Here is a 17,663-nt window from a genome sequence, read left to right as displayed (position 1 = left end):
TTCCATATACCTAATGCCCATCTCAAATCACAATTACAAATTCCCCAGGATGAATGACCTTGACTTGCGGAAGCTGACCCATTATTTGAATGAGCATTAGAATAATTAGTCTAACAAAAGGAGTTTTTTCATCTCTGACATATTCAACTTCATCTATCTCTGAAAAATAGTTAAACACCAGTAAAATGTCCAATCTCCACACACGCTTTATCCACTTTATACTGTATCCATCTCTCTCTGATGGATTTAACTTTAGACATTTATTTCTGTATGATCAAGAACTTTTTCAGTCCCATATGTAAAACTGTCAATCCCATTAAAAGGTAGTCCAGCAGCCCCGGGGAAATTTACTTCTTTCTAAATCTTTAATCATTCTCGAAAGATCTGCCAGTCAGTATACCTTCTCTAAACTCCATTTATTTTACAAATGTTCCCCGGAAATTCGCAGTCACCCACTGAAATTGACAGTTCTGGGGCAGAAAATGGTTTCCTCTCAGTGAGTTGGCGACCTGACGGACCAACGCCCTGTTCGGGATTCAAGGGAGTAAAACCCAGAGACAATAGCATCTTCCTCGCCCCCGGTGATAGGCAGGTGCACCGAAGCCTTCCGTGGTCAGCCACAGGGAAAAGAGCTGAAATCGGGCCTTTCAAGCAAAGAACAAGCTAAAGTAATAGCACCTAAGTCTTGCCTACTGTTAACTAAGAGAAAAATGTGGTTGAAACTAATACTTTACCAAGTACAAGTTCAATATAATGAACCAGTGAAGGTATTTTCTTAATTCACTCATGAGATGGATCTATTGGAGAGAATGGAGCATTGGAACAACATATTGAATGAAATAAGTCACCAAACTTTCATTTTATGAAAATTAAACTAAAGAGCCATCTCAGCTTTGAGAGCACGGAGTAAAATGCAGGGGAAACTCTGGACCAACAAATCAAGTTAAAAAACCTCTTCCTTCAAAAGACTAAAGCTGCCAATTTTCAATTACAAATCCGGTTGTTGAGAGTTGAGCTTATCAGGAAGTAGATTCTAAGGAGATGTGCATTCAGTGTGAGTTTAGTGGGGAGATCTAGGTTGCAACCCCTAGGGCGGAGTCCAGAGGGCAGGTCAGCTGTGAGACCCTCTCTGCAATGCTCTCTGAAGGCCCCCACCCCAGGCAGGAACTTGGACGCCTACAGAGTTGTTCCAAACTGGGGGAGTCCCTGAGTGCAGCGGTTCCCCAAGACAAGCTTGGCTTCCAGCCAGGCCTCTTTCTTCAGCAGCAAGGGGCTCAGCTGCAAGATGTAAGTCTATCCCCCTCCCCCAACTCCACTCGAGGGAAGGGGTGGTGCAGGCCTGGAAGGCTCCAGTTCCCACCACACAGATCCAGTCCAATCCCAGTCAACCTTTCCACAGGGAGGCAATGGATGCTGAGAGGTCAAGCCCAATGGGAAAGGTTAAAGAATCCCAGATGGTGATGGTGAAAGAATTAGGGAACTGCTAAGGTATCCAACTGGAATGTTGATGGGACTTGGTTGAGAGCATGGACTGTCCAGCCCCTCCTTTCCCAGAAGGTCTGCTGATCAATGAGGCACAACAATAAAGCTGAGAGCTGGGAGGAATTCATTCATTCACTCAGCAGTTACTGAACCCCCATTATATGGGGAAAGCAAGCAGGGTAAGGACAGCTGGAGCCCTTGTGGAGCTCACAGACTAGGGAGGGTAAAACCATCAAAACTTTACCCTCAGCCCAGCCAACATGGCTCAGTGGTTAAGCATAGACCTATGAACCCGGAGATGACGGTTCAATGGTTCAATTCCTGGTCAGGGCACATGCTCGAGCCCCAGTGTGGGACGTGCAGGAGGCAGCCAATCAATGATTCTCTCTCATCATCAATGTTTCTATCTCTTTCTCCCTCTCCCTTCCTCTCTGAAATCAATAAAAATATATTTTTTAAAAAAACTTTACCCTCAAAACCTACCATTTGAAACAGCCATGAGTGTCATAAAGACACAGGCAGCCCTGTCCAGCAGAATTCTCTATACTGAGGAAATATTCTAATCTGTGCTGCCCAGACAGGAGCTACTGACGAAATGTGGCTACTGAGCACTGGAAATATGGCCAGCGTGACTAAGGAATGGCATTTTTTTGTATTTTATTTCATTTTAACCAATTTAAATATAAAGGTCTACACGTGGCAAGTGGCTTCTCCCACCAGTTAGAGGGGGGATGGTGTTGGGAAAGCATCTCCAAGACAATGACAGCCCAGCTGGGTTTTACTGGATGAGGAGGAACCAGAAGAAAGAGGAAGAACTTCCTAATCAATGAAAAAGCATGTGGAATGGAGTAACAAAGCCAAGAGCTGGGCCGCAGAGGAACTGAAGGGAGCATGCTGGCGTGAGCACTGACCCGCGGGTACCGACCGTGCCTGGAGCACTGCTTTGGCGGTTCATTGGTTCGAACAATGATGTGGGTGGTCTGAGACGTGGCAGGGTCCAGATCTGAGCCTCTCGAGGGCAGGCAGGATGTCTATGTGTAAGGGGAAGGCATTGGAGTGTTTGAAAGTAGAGGGAGGACAGGCTTAGGTTGCAGCTTTCCAGGTGATCAGTTCGCCATAAACAGAACAGATCTGGAGGGGGGGCGGGGACTGAGCCAAGGAGCAGAGGCAGGAGAACATCCCAGAAGGTCACACATTGAGACATGCCCAGGTGGGACGGCAGGAACAAGCCCTCTGCATGGAGCAGACCGGGACAGCCGCTCTGAAGAAAGAGAGAACCGGCTGGCTCTGTGCACACTACTGTGACTGGCCTCCCCTTCGCAAGGGCAGCTTCCTTCTCAGGATTCATCTTAGAAAATAGTATCATGTGTTCCCAAGGTGCTTCTGCTTCATTGTTTAGTCAGCAAAGATGAGAAATCACCTTAAAATGTCCATTAGTAGCCTGAACTGATTTTAGAAATTGTGGAGCAGGAAATAAGTGAACACTGGGCATCCACAGAGATGTCTGAAAATTGTTCCAACCAAGTTAAAAGAAGAGGACGGTGTATAAAACAACATCAAATAATAGGAACCCTATGTGCAAAACAAATTATACACACACCACACATGCACTTTCACATGTACTTAGACATAAACATCTGCACACAAATGTCCAAGAATCTGCTCGAATGGCTGTGCCTGGGAGTGAGACAAGTCTGGGGTAGGAGGGAAATTTCCTCTTCATTGCATCCTGGGTTTTGTTGTTGTTGTTTTGGGTAGTTTTGTGGGGTTTTTTTGGGGCATTTTTAAATTTCTTCACCATGTGTATGTAATGCAAAAAAGTTATTAAAAAGAATTGGTGTGTGTGTGTGTGTGTGGCATGGTGTGTGTGTGTGTGTGGTAAGAGATGTGTGTGTGTGTTTGTGTGTGTGGTGTGGTGTGTGTGTGTGGATGTGTGTGGTGTGGGTGGTATGGGTGGTGTGTGTGTGTGTGATGAGTGTAGTGTGGTGTGTGTGTATGTGTGGTATGGCATGTGTGTGTGTGGTATGGGATGTGTGTGTTTGTGTGTGTGGCGTGGTATGAGTATGGTGTGGGTAGTGTGATATGTGTGTGTGTGTGTTATCATGTGTATGTGTGGGGGTGTGATATGGTATGCTATGTGTGGTATGTGTAATGTGGTATGTGGGGAGGGGTGTGATGTGGATGGTGTGGTGTGTGTGTGTGTGTGTGTGTGTGTGTGTGTGTGTGTGTGTGTAGCCATGTTTTGTTACAGGTAAAGTTGGCCTTTTTTCCCCTATTTCTTTTTTTCCAGAATCCAATGCTGCCTTTTGAAACCCAAAGTAATAAATGTAGAAAGCTACCTGTCTTGTTTGGGGTCTGACATAAGTCACAGCATCAGAGTGGAATCCAAAGTTGTCTCTGCCATTCTCCACTCGGGAGGCCAACGGAGGGCACGGAGGAGACCGATGGGGCCTACAGAGGCGATGTGTGCTTGGCATGCTTTTCACACCCACCATCCCGCTCCGGGCTTGAGGCGGCAGGTGGTGAGGGAGCGAGGTGAGACCTGTCTATCTCCACTCTGCCACAAGGAGGCTGAGGTGCAAGAGGTTCAGGGACAGCTCTGGTCACAGCAGATGGCCAGCAGCAGGGCCGGGTACCAATCAGGCCCTTCTCATTCCAGCCAGGTTTCTCTCCTCTGAGGACTGCAGTTGGAATAATGCAAAAGGTCTAACAACAAAAACCACACAAAGGAATGCCCCCAAACTCTTGAGATTTCTGAATATACATATGATATGCTAGGGTTAGTGTCTGTTTCATAATGTAATATGCAAAATGTGTCTCAGGGTTTCATTTATGTACTTAAGTGTTTACTGAGCTCCTACTATGTGCCCAGGCACTGAGAATTCAGCTGTGAACAACAAAAACAAAAACAATTAAAAAAAACAAATCAGAAAAAGCTATTGCTCTCTCAATTCTCAGAGACAAGTAAAAAACAAACAAACAATAAAGAAATGAAGAATTTAAAAGTAACATTACAGTTGTGAGGGCTGACTGAAGGAAACAAAAAGGGCGGTGAGACAGAGAATCCCCAAGGGAGGCCACCTGGAATGGGAGGGTCAAACGCTGTCTGCGAGGGTGGCTTTTGAGCTGATAACTGAGCTAAGAGCCAGACATGGAGGAGCATCATAGATAAAGGGGAAGAACCTGAGTGCAAAGGATATGAATGAACAAGATTGTCCTGTGAAGACCAGAAAGGAGCCAGAGTGGCTGAAGCTTGGAGGAAAAGGGAAAGAGGCTCAAGACTCCGAATTGAGCACGGTTTCTCGGTTCTTAATATCTTGGAACAACATAAGTGGAATATTCAGGAATTGCATCTAGCCAACCGTGAAAAGATGAATACCCTCCCTCCACCCCCGCCCAGGCTAGACCTACCTGAAGCATATTACAAGGCTGGCCAAGCTAATAAAAATATTGTTTGGGCTACATTAGGCAATATGTACTTATTTGAGTCAACACATAAATCTTTTTTTTTTTTTACCTAGTATGTGTTGATTAAATTTTCAATATTATAACTTTGTTTTTAGAATAAAAATAACAAACAGTCACAGTTAATATGATTTACCATATTTCCTAGACCAAAAATTTCTATAGATCATTTCCCAGGAAGGTGGGTTTTTTAAGAAAGTGAATAACTTTTTGTGTGTTTCTAAACTCTTACTTAATAACTACTTTTTAGGTTCAGTAAATATCATTCTCAAAAGAAAAAGGACTGCAAACTGGAAATAGTCTAATTATAAAATTGCCAAGAACTCAGTCTCATGCTTGAGAAACCTATGTACAGAGGGTCTGTTTCTCATTTTCGATTAGCAAGACCTTTCCAGCCTCTCAGGGCGCGCTCTTGCCAGAGGAGAGGAGGCTGCATTCTCAGAGGTGCTGGGGAACATCCTCTTCACAGGCGAATACACTTTGGGCAACAAGTCCCACTTCTGGGAATTTTTCACCAAGGTGCTCACCCACTGGGTGAGACGATGAGTGGTCTGTGGTTCCGTTTGTAATAGAAGGGGGGGAAAGAATTACACAAATGCTCCACAAAAGAGATGCAGCTTGATTTCAAATTCACGTTCTGCCACGTACCAGCTGTGTGACTTGGACGAAAATCTTAGTAACTAACTCCGTTTTAGGCTCTGTCAAGTGGTCATTAAAATATTCATGCACGTTTTTAATCATAATAAAAAGAAAGGAAGGAAAGAAGGTAGGATGAATAAATAAGCAAATAACTATATGAGTTTGAATATACTCATACACTGGAATCCTATCTTATCATTCAAAAGCATGGTAGGTTGCTAAGCAAGAAAGTACATAATTATAGATTATGCACATGAGCACACCTATGCTTAAGACTTCTGGTACAGAGACTATTCTGGAAGAAACTCTTCATGGTGGTTGTTTTTGGGGAACGAAACTAGGTGATTCCTGTGGACAAAGATGAAAGGAAATCTTACCATTCAATGCATAAACCCTGAACCTTCAAATTTCGTACCAACTGTACATATTCCTATTCCCAAAAACATCTAATAAAATTTAATTTGAAGGAGGTGAATCCAAACCTCCAGCATTAATTGCTGTATTCCCTGATACTGAATTTGGAGGTTACATACCAACAGTAATTATATACCAATGAGAAATTCTAGAACATTCTACCACTCAAGAGTAGCATCTACAACAAAACCAGCTTGGACCTACAATTTTCTACTTGTCTTCAAACCGTGGAATATCCCATTCTATTATTCAGACCTGCATTCCTTCAATCAGCAAATACTGAGTATTTACTACGGGCTGAAAGCCGGGGACACGGCACTGAACAACATAGCCAGGGTCATTTGTCTCATAGAACTTACATCCTAGTGGGAGAAAACATAACCAAAAAAATTTTAAGAAGAAAATATCCAGCACAAAAATAAGAAAATTCATCTTTAAAAGTCCTATGTATACTCACATTAGAGTGGAGTGCCAGAGGGATGTGGGGAGTCTTTAGAAGTGGTGGGCAGGGCAGGGCATTTGAGGCAGGAAGTAAAAGCTCAGACCTGGATACCTACAGGAAGCTACCAGCCAGGAGAAAATCAGAGAGAAGGCAGATTCAAAGGCCTAAGCTCTCCAGCAGCACACTCCCCAGAGAAATGTTCCTCTCAGCCCTCACTAAACACCACATTTGTATCTGAATCAATAGATGTTGAAGACCAGACTGGTTTCATAACATCTAGATTGGGGGCCGCTGTTGGTGAATTACAGCCCAGGCTCCAAAGTGGTTCTTTTGCAAATGAGCCCAAAGAACTGCATGTTGGCAGAAAGAAACCCGGAAACCTGAAGAAACTGTTCATATGAAGAGTCCATTTTGCTAGGGGATTCACAGAGGTATGATTTCTTAGAGGTTTTCTAAATAGATTTCTTTTATTGAGTTAATATGTGGTGTTAAGATGATAAAATGCATTTTAAGAATTTAATTGCTTTCCTAAACAGTGAGAAACTTATGTTAAGTAAAAGCTTTGAATTCAAAGCAGTGTTTTAATTTAAATTAAATTAGTCCATTCATAAGACTGGCTAATTTCTCTATTAACCACTAAAGCATTCATTGTATATATGAATGAAGGAAAGATAAAGGCTTAGGTAAGGGGGAGGGGGAAGGAGTGGGGAAGACTGAGGCAAATGTGAGATAAGTTCCTGGATTTTGTGGGGTGAGAAGAGACATATGCACCTATCTTAATATCAGATGGAAGTTCCTTAAGAGGATGTTATTGAATACATGGGGTTTTTTTTCTTAAGACCCATATGTCTGAAAAATATTAATATCCATTTATTAATATAGAGAGAAAATACACGTTTTTTAAAAACTCTCAAAACTCAACAGTTAAAAAACAAACAACGCAATAGAAAATGGACAGAAAACATGAATAGGCATTTTCATCAACACACACACAGAATGTCTAAAATAAAGAATAGTAACCACATCAAACGCTGGTGACATCGAATCCTGGCGAGGGTGCAGAGGAGCTGGATCACCCACACGCTGCTGGGCGAATGTGAACAACAGTTTCCACTGTGGAAAACAGTTTGGCAGTTTCTCAAAAAAACAAACAAGAACTACCAATACAACCCACCCACTGCTCTCCTGGGCATTTACCTAGAGGTGTTACTGAATAAAGGGTATGTTCTTGTCTTTCCCCAGAGAGAAATAATGGGAGGAGGCGATAGTTAGAACACAAAAGGTTTATTAAGCTTTGGAGAGAAGAGACTACAGCTTGATGCGTCAGGGAGCGCACAGGGAGAGTGGCTGTGGCTCCAGAGCCTTCGCCAGGCTGCATTCATATGGTGCTGGTGAGTCCTGGTTCCTGGTTCATCTTCCAGGTCCTCTTTTGGCAAGCTGGTACCAGCTGGCACAGGTGTAGGAGGGCTACATGCTCCAACATACTACGCATGTCTCATTAGCATTTTAAATCTCCATGCAGAGATGTGTTTTCTACTATTATAATGAGCAAAGGTCACCAAAAGGACAGTCTTAAGAGCTACTGCGCAAGGACGATTTTAGGGACTTTCCCTTAACCCGGTGGCATCTTTTCTGTGGTTGAAAGCATTCCTAGCCCTGTGGAAGAGGGGAAACCATGTGCTGCTGTTCTGGCTCTGTGCTCGGATCCAGGCCCCTATCACTCTCTGGAAGGTGGCCTCCTACAGAGGTATGAACACTTACATTCACTCAGAAACAAGTGCACAATGTTTATAACAGCTTTACTCATAACAGCCCCAAACTGGAAACCACCTCAAACGTCCTTCAACAGATGAATGACTAAACAAGTTATGGTACATCCATACTGTGGAATATTACTTAGCAATGAAAAAGGAATTGACCATGGATACAATGATAATTCCAGAAAGGTTACATACTATTCTTAAAATTGTAGAAATGAAAAACAGATTAGTGGTTGCCAAGGACTTCGGGCTGTGAGAGAGGGAAAGGGCGAGGGGAAGGACCCTGTGGTGACGGTGACAGAATGTTCTGTATCTGTTCTGTATCTGTCAGCATCCTGGCTGTGATGCCGTGCTGTGGATCTGAAAGATGTTACCATTGCGGGAATCTGGGTCAAGGACATGGGCTATCTCTTTGTATTATTTTTACAACTGCATGTGACCCTACCGTTATCTAAATAATTTTTTAAAATGAGACTGTGGTTCTAAACTTTTTGGAAGATGTAGAGAGTGGGTGGTGAGAGGGCCTGGGAGATCTATATCTCTGTAAGAATCTGATAGAAACTATGCAGCATCACCTGAGAAAAATGACCTGCATATTCTTCGGAGGAGCCTGTTTAAGGATTCGGCTCAAGAATATAATCCACATTGGCTGTCTCCAAATCTTAGCTATGGTGAATTGTGCTGCTATGAACATAGGGGTGCATATATCCTTTCTGATTGGTGTTTCTGATTTCTTGGGATATATTCCTAGAAGTGGATTATTGGGTCAAATGGGAGTTCCATTTTTAGTTTTTTGAGGAAACTCCATACTGTTTTCCACAGTGGCTGCACCAGTCTGCATTCCCACCAGCAGTGCACCAGGGTTCCCTTTTCTCCACATCCTCGCCAGCACTTGTCGTTTGTTGATTTGTTGATGACAGCCATTCTGACAGGTGTGAGATGGTACCTCATTGTCATTTTTATTTGCATCTCTCAGATGATTAGTGACTTTAAGGATGTTTTCATATGTCTCTTGGCCTTCTGTATCTCCACTTTCAAAAAGTGTCTAAGTCCTTTGCCCATTTTTTTATTGGATTGTTTATCTTCCTTTTTTTTAAAATGTATGAGTTCCCTATAAATTTTGGAGATTAAACCCTTATCAGAGATAACATTGGCAAAAATGTTCTCCCATGCGGTGGGGTTTCTTGTTGTTTTGTTGATGGTTTCTTTTGCTGTGCAGAAAGAAGCTTTTCACTTCAGGTTTTGGAAACAGCGGAAGGGCCCATCAGCAGATGAGTGGATTAAAAAACTGTGGTACATCTAAACAATGGAATACTACACTGCTGGGAAAAAAAAAAGAACTCTTACCATTCATAACAGCATAGATGGACCTGGAGAGCATTATGCTAAGTGAAATAAGCCAGTCAGAGAAAGATAAATATCATATGATCTCACTCATTTGTGGAATATAATGAACAACATAAACTGATGAACAAAAATAGATCCAGAGACAGAGAAGCATCGAACAGACCGTCAAACCTCAGAGGGAAGGCAGGGGAGGGGGGCGTGGAAGAGATCAACCAAAGAACTTGTATGCATGCATATAAGCATAATCAATGGACACAGACACTGGGCGATTGGAGTTGAGGGTTGGAGGTGGCCGGGGAGAGGTCAATGAGGGGAAAAGGAGACATACGTAATATGATATGTAATACTTTAAACAATAAAGTTTTTTAAAATAAACAAATAATAAAAATAACAAAAACAAAACAAAAAGAACATAATCCACACAGCTCGAGTTACAATCTCTGGGATCCAGGCCATGAACAGAGGCTTAGAAACTAGTAAAATAAAGGCAGTCCCCACCTGCTCTGCACAGTTCTGCGTGCAGATACTCAACCCAAATTTAGCCGTCTGCATTCTAGAAAGGAACTATTTTAACTTTGACATTCACAAGTATCTGTGGCATTTCTTAACTCATAATTGCACTTTGAAATTCTCCAAAATGGGGGCTGGCGGGAGGGAGGTAGCAGAATCCGTCCTGGCTTGGGATCTCCAAAGGTTTACTGCCACCCAGCTGGAAGCAATGCCGAGAGAGAGGAAAATCATGCACCCTTCCTCATGCCCCAAACCCGGGACAGGGAGAGATCTGAAGGTACCTTCCACCTGACCATTTGACCTTGTACTGACACTAGTTCACCCTAAACTATCGTGAATACACTAATCTCAAGTTCACAATACAAGTCCAAAATCAGACTGTTAATTCCTCAAGGATGTTTACTGTACCTATCTAATTTAAGGCGGTTTATCTTGAGCTTAACACTAGTAGGCACTCAATAAATATTTGATGAATGATAAAATGAAAGCAAATATATCCCAAATGAAAACTAAACTCTTCAAATACCAAAGATAATGATTCCCTGACAAAAACTACCAAACGGCTTAAAAATAAATATTTCTTATCTTCTACATTGGCAGATGGATAGGAAAGCATCACAACAGTAATTTTGTTTATGTCTACACACAAAGTCCCTAAATTGGCCATTCTTGGGTAAATCGGTTTTGGGGACGATGAGTAAAGGCTGACTTTATGCATAGTTAATCCTGTCATCCACTCGGACCACTGAATGCCGATGCCTGAAATACCAGCAGGAAAGGACGGGGGACATGGGAACCTGGTAGCTGATTCCAATTGGGCCAAAATGCTGTGTGGTCTTGACTTGGGCCCGTGACTTCAGTCTATGGGACCATAAATTTCATGACTGGCAAAGGTATCCCCAATATCTCTTTCTTTTAAGGAAGAAAAACCACACTTCATACATCTTACTGAACAGTTGTGTGTGTCTTATGTACCAACAGTATCTGATAAAAGTTTTCTGTTTCTGTGATTTTCATATCACTAGAGGCCCAGTGCATGAAAATTCATGCACTGGAGGGGGGTTCCCTCAGCCCGGCCTGCCCCTTCTCACAGTCTGGGAGCCCTCAGGGGCAGGAGGTGACCCAGCGATCAGGGGAAGGCGATACCCCATCACACCTCTGCTGCTGCCACTGCCGGCAGTTCAAGCCTCGGCTAGCCCTGGTGACCTGAGCCTCGGGCAGCCCTGGGTGGCTGGGGGGCTGAGGGGACTGGGTGCTGCCATCTTGTGGCTGTGGGCACTGCCATCTTTGAGGGCAGGGCAGTCAATTAGCATATTACCCCCTTACTGGCTGTGGGAGCCACCATCTTTGCGATGGTGTGAGGGTCGATTAGCATATTCCCTCTTTATTAGATAGGATGATTGTAACTTTGCCATGGTATCATTAAAAAATGCAGATTCCTAACATCCCTAAATCCAAAAACCTTAACTGAAATATGAATGCCTCTTTGGCACACTGGGTCAGGTGAAACAGAAACCAAGGGGAAGAAAATAGGTCTTCCTAAAATCTGGCCCATTTACTAACCAATTTTTCAAATCCATTCTCTGCCCCCCCAGAAAGACCCCTAAGGAGACAGAAATACCTGCTGGCCGGATGAGCGCACGCCAAGCAAAGTCAACAGGGATGATTTTGTTCTGGTCTTGATGCCACTGCCTTTTATCTAAGCATCATGGACAGTCTTGCAATGGCAGAGGTTCCTTCTGTACCCAGCATCAGTGCCAGGCAGCATTTGTGTTCACATGTTAATTATTTCATAAAGTTTGTTTTCCTAACTAACCAGCAAGTTCTTTGAGAGTGAGAGCTACAGCCACTGAAGCATCCTCATCCTCCAAGGGCAGGGGGAGGAAGAGTGAGAGCAGTAAGCAACATTAGCTGGGTTCCCACTGGACTAAGCATTGTGTTAAGCCCTTTTACAAGGATCATCTACTAGGTGTGTATTATGAGTCTCCCTATTTTTGCAGAAGACTGAGGCTTACAAATGTTAAACAACTCATCCAAAGTCACATAACTGGTTGCTGAATGGGATTTCAATACAGCCTCATGTCAGAGAATGTGCTTTTAAACTAGTCCATAGTGATCGTTCCATGCATTCATTCAAGACATCTTCATCACGTGCCCACTCCGTGCTGGGCACTGTTCCAGGCATGTGGATTCACCTGTTTATACATATAAAAGCCCAGCAACCGAACAGCAGAACAACCAGAACGACCAGTCGACCAGTCGCTATAACGCACACTGACCACAAGGGGGCAGAATCTCAATGCAGGAGCTGCTCCCTGGTGGTCAGTGCACTCCCACAGTGGGAGCATTACTCGGCTGACTGGGATGAGCGGCGCTCCCACAGCAGGCCGATCCCCGCAGACCATGCCCCCGACCAGTGCGCGAATCTGTGCACCGGACCTCTAGTAATGTAAATAAAAGATAGAGAATTCCCAGCCTTCACTGAGCCTCACATGCTATCTGGGGGACACAGGCAATCAACAAGTAAACTCTACAGACCAATATGTGAGGCGGGTGATAAGGCTAGAGAGAAAAAAAGGGAAGAGATATAGGGAGAGGAGGAGGGAAGAAATAATAAAATAGGGTGTCTGGAAGGCTTCATTGAGGAGGTGGCATTTGAGGAAAGGCTGAAGGAGGTGAGGGAGGCCGGGGAAACAGCATCCCAAGCAGAGGGAAGTGCAGTAGAAAAGGGTCAGAAACTCGGCGCCCATTGTAAAGCTTTTACTCTGAATTGCATGGAAAGACACTGGTGGTTCGAGCAGTCAGGGAGCCAGACCAGGAGGTCATTGCAATATTACAGGGAGGACCTGAGGGGGGCTCAGCCTAGGGTGGTAACTGTGAATGATGTGAGGGACAGTCAGATTCTAGGTGCATTTCAAAGATAGAGCCCACAGAATCTCCGGATGGATGGTCTGGGAGTGAGAGCTAAGAGAAGGAGAGAGGAATGAGGTTTGGTTGCTGCTTGCTTGTTTGATATTTACCAGGGCAACTAAAATGCTGGGCCCTCTCGTGGCTGAGCTGCAGACTCCAGCAGAGGCTGGTGTGGATAAAGCCATCAGAGTTAGGGTGCTTTAAGTCTGAGGCAGCTGTCAGAGGTCTGGGGGAGATGTGAGCTAGGCAGGAAAGATGGGCTTTGGTAGACAAGAGCACAGAGACATTATTTAAAGGTGAGCAATTGAGGGGAGGGATGTATATGAAAACACTAAATGTGAGTTTAAACTCTGAGGTCTGGATTGTGGACAAGCCAAAGCAAATATTGATTGGGATAGCCTCTCTGTAGCAAAAGAAGAAACCAAGTGAGGACAGTTCAACTGTGCCATGCAAGCCACACACTCAGTCAGGTTAATGATGTGCAAACTGTCTGATTCACCACACATCCAAGGATACATTTTTAGGGCCTTTTGGGGGTTAGCCAGATAATTGTAGACAGCTGCTCCCCTTCTGACCCCACAGCCCCCCAAATAGTAACATGGACATTCCTGAACAAATACTGCCCAGGGCACAGCTTGAGGCCTCCATGAGCCAGCAGAGAGTAAGCTGGAGAATGAAGATGTGAAGATACTGCGCCTTTTGAATTTCATTCAGCTTTCCTATGTTTAAAGAAAAGTCAATACGTATGTGATTACTTAATCACTTAAACTGGTTAGGACCCCAACTAAAGATGAGCACTTATCCACCATCCAATGTGGGGACAGTCTTAGAATGTTTCCTGTCCCATTAAAAAAAAAATCACATGTTTATAATTTGTAAAAGCTTCATCCAGTGAGAATGCCCCCAGCTGCATAAACATTTATGCCTCTGGGCACTTGAAAATATAAAAATAAAGAAATCAATAGTCCTTATATCCTTCCACTGATTCTAACTCATCTTTGTACTAAAAAAATCATACAGTCAGAATCAATGCTATATGCTTTTACAAGTATTATCTGATTTAATACTCCCCACACAGCTAATGTTCATTGTATAGATTTGAAAACTGAGGCCAAGAAAGGTCAAGGGTCATACAGCTAATGAGTCATAGAAGCAGAATTTGTTCTCTTTTTCCAAACCTGAGGGAGCATCTCTTGGCACAACAGCTGCTTTCCATGAAATGTTGTTTTCTTGTTTAATTATAAACCCTCCCAAACACGGTTCTAATCCACTGACACTTGTCTGGATTCCATTAATAAAACCACTATGTCATATTAGTTCCTAAAGAGGCTCATGAATTGCAAAGTTACGTGTTCACTCTGTAAAGTTCAAGGGGCACTGGCTGGGCACCACTCTGTATCAGACACTCTGCCCTACCTCCCTCTGAGACTTAACCCCAGATCTGCAGCCTAGACGAGTACCATTACCAGGACTCACTTTGGACAGAGGTTCCCTATACCGTTTCCCGGTTTCCCGGAAGCATTTTTCACCATTACTTGCAGTCTCCATTCAAAACTCTAGTTTGCACTGCTTTCTGACAACTATGTGAATAAATTATATATTGAGAACACTTTTTAAAAATTAACTGGTGACAAAACCAATGTTAACAAAGAAGACCAGATTTCTTTGATCATATTTTTGACTCTTTCTCTCCATGAGCAATAACCATCATCTAAACAGATATTCTAAAATCGATGTGTTAACCCAGACTAAATGAATAAATCCTGAGAAAGTCTACTGCTCGCTGGCATCCAAAATACTCTAAGATATAAAATTAATGCAAACTATATTTCCTTTCCTTCTGCTCCAAATATCTGTCCATAAACATTGGCACACACATAGGACTATATTGTGTCAGTTGCAGTAATATAGAAAAATAATCTCAATTACCATAAGCTAGAAAGTTATGGTAACTAGTCTTTCAAATAAATCACCATGTGTCACAATTTGGCATACACTCCGATCCTTATGAATAATTCACATTTTCTGCATTAATAATGCATGTCCTCTTCCTATTGGAATGCTCCCTAACGCAGAATGGCTGTCTCTGAGCAATTTCCTCAATTGACATGATAGAGTAAGTCTAAACTTAGAACGGCGTCTTTTTAATGCTGCCTTTACTACTGTAACACTCTGGCTTGCCCATAAGATTATAAAAAATATAAAGTTCCTATTATTTCCTGCCCTTTGCATGGGAGCCGCTCAGTTAGGTGCCCAACAGTAGTTGCTCCTGCTAGTGAGACTATCTGCAGAGCAAAAGCCGATCAAGGGAACCCAGGCAGCGCTGGTGGGGATTGGTTAGTTCTGCAACAACTCTCCCTAATTACCCATTCACAGTAACAAAGGGCATAAATGCTAAAGCATAGTGATGGGCGAGGGGGGGGAGGGGGGGAGGGAGGGAGAAGAAGGAGAATGAGGAGGAGGAAGAGAGGGAACAAAACAAACCAAGCAAGAGATTTTAATAATTACAAACGTTTCCCATCACCAGGTTTTCTTTCCAAGCCATTTACCACAGTAAAATTATCAGGCACATAAAGAACGCCCAAAGACCAAGTAAGAGAAAGGTCCCAACGACACATATGTGTAGAGAGACTTCACTATAACTCTCTTCCCAGTGGGGCCAGTCCCATCACCGTTGGCATTTATTATGATTTCAGACATTATTAACTTTCCTTCCCCCACCTCTCGCCAAACGCACACAATAAACAAAGACAGCCCCAGCACAAGGCAAAGAGAAATGAGGTAGTTTGAAATTAAAAAAAAAAAATCATTCCAGTGTCCTCCCCCTCCCTCAAGCATCCTTTGTGGTCACTCAAGCCCAAAGGGAACCAGAATGAGTTCTCTCTGAAGTCCCATCAACGCAGAGAAAAGGGGGAAGGAGAGGAGCCATCCCTGTGCCTCATCTGTCCGCTGTGAGTGCTCTCGGATTCATTCATTCTTTCCTTCAGCACCAATTTAGGCAACACTTGCTCTGTGCAGGGAGCAGGCTCCACCCAGCAGAAATCCACCAGCCGGGCTAAGCACCGGGGAAAATTCAGACCCCGGTCCCTACCCCAAGACGACTGGCCAGAGGCCACCCACGCCGCCTTTGCCAACACCTGGGACAGAGGTGGGTCACTGTCCAGGACCCCAAGTCCAAAGAGACCTTTCACGGGCCGAAACCTCTCCTTGGGGTTAGAGGGTCGCCGACCTTGCCCGCACCGTGGGCGCCTGCCCCTTTCTCAGCCTGCGGATCCATCCCCGGGAAAAGTTAAGTCGGCGGCGAGTGGGAAGAAGGGGCACCGGGCATCCGGCTGGCTCCACACCCGCCCCGTTCCCAGCTCTAACTCCCATGGCTACCGAGAAATATTTATTTCGAGTAGATGGGCTCCAGCGGCTACTGGAGCCGAAAACTCGGCCACCATCAGAAAGCCAAGTCATCAGAGAGATAAAGATAGACCCATTACACGCCTAGACCTGGCCTTGCAGCGGCGGCCCAGAGGCGTGGGTTCCGGCAGGGTGAGCAGCGCGCAACCCACCGGCGCGGCCGGGATCTTCCTCCCTCCGAGATGCTGGCTAAGGAGGAAGACAATTGAGCCAGCGAACAGAGGAAAAGAGGACCGATACTCACCCCCAGGCGTCTGCTCCGGATCCTCACGTACCCTTGCTTCACTATGTCATTAAAATTGGAAGCCATCCCGGACAGCCAGCCGGTGACCCTCTTGCCCAAGCGCACGCTCCAGAAGCGGCTTTGGGGAGGGTGGAGGGCAGAGTCAGAGGAGGCGTGGGGGTGGGGAGAAAGTTGGAGAGGGGAAGCTGCCTCGGCTGCGGCTCCTCGTGGCTCTAGAAGACGCACATCAGTCTGTCCCCCGCAACCCTGAAAGTGGGCGGCGGGCTTGCAGCCACTTTGGGGGAGCGCAGAGCGCGGCGGCGAGGAGGCTGGAGCGCTGGCGTCAGCTGACTCATCAGCCAGCCTGCCAGGAGGAGGAGGAAGGAGGCGGAGGAAGGAAGGGGGTCGAAGGGGAGGAGCCGCGTGAGTCCCTGCGCCCCACGGTGGCCACCCTCAGGCCGACACACTCGAACGCGCTCTCTCGGGCCCTCGCCCACCTGGCGCGTCCCGCTTCCCCAAGCGATTGCGCCCCTCCTCCCTACCCGAGAATGCCCCGCCCGACCCCACACCTGGCCGTCAGCCTGCAGAGATGTCCCTCCTTCTCCTCTCACTCCAGTGGCTTATTTTAGGAGGAGAGGAAATTTCACTTTTTCCCAGCCGCCGCCTACTCCGCCTCTCCCTTCAGCCCCATCTCTTCCCTGAGAAGGGCTGGCTTTTCCCTCTGTTGTGTGTGCATCTGGGGAGGTGGTGTTGCCATGGTTTGCCTTGACCTTGGCATATGAGGGCAGGGATATTGCCATGGCTGAAGCTACGCGCTCCGTCGGGTTTCCTTGGCATCCTGGACCCAGCCCTGGTGACATCAGTTCCCACATTTTTATTGTGTGAGCCCGTCTTTCCCACGGGAATATGCTTCCCAGGGGCTAAGTGTACCCTCAAAGGTTGGCCCAGAGCAGGTGCTCAATAAATCCTTAGTACCAGGCTCTGTTCTAAGCCCTTTAACCCCACCCTGGACTTTTGGAAGTGGGTCCCCCCTTGAGTAAAAAGCAGGTCCATATTGGCCCCCAGA

The 17,663-nt window shown here is 45.1% G+C and overlaps 1 protein-coding gene across 3 annotated transcripts in view; it reads right to left on the bottom strand.

Moving 5' to 3' along the window:
- Positions 1–17,137, bottom strand: part of DOK5 (docking protein 5) — a 135,513-nt gene extending 118,376 nt beyond the window's left edge. Inside the window, exon 1 of one of the 3 annotated variants that reach the window (XM_080684241.1) lies at positions 16,619–17,137. In XM_080684241.1, the coding sequence (XP_080540367.1) occupies positions 16,619–16,684 (66 nt within the window). In that variant the 5' untranslated portion in view covers positions 16,685–17,137. The remainder of the gene's footprint in view (positions 1–16,618) is intronic. The other 2 variants (XM_080684242.1, XM_080684240.1) reach the window with 2 other exon arrangements.
- Positions 17,138–17,663: the final 526 nt, after the last annotated feature.

Source organism: Plecotus auritus (assembly GCF_963455305.1).
Source record: "Plecotus auritus genome assembly, chromosome: 8".
Classification (NCBI taxonomy): Eukaryota; Metazoa; Chordata; class Mammalia; order Chiroptera; family Vespertilionidae; genus Plecotus; species Plecotus auritus.
Note: the sequence above shows the minus strand (reverse complement) of the source record. Positions and strands in the feature narration are given on the sequence as shown.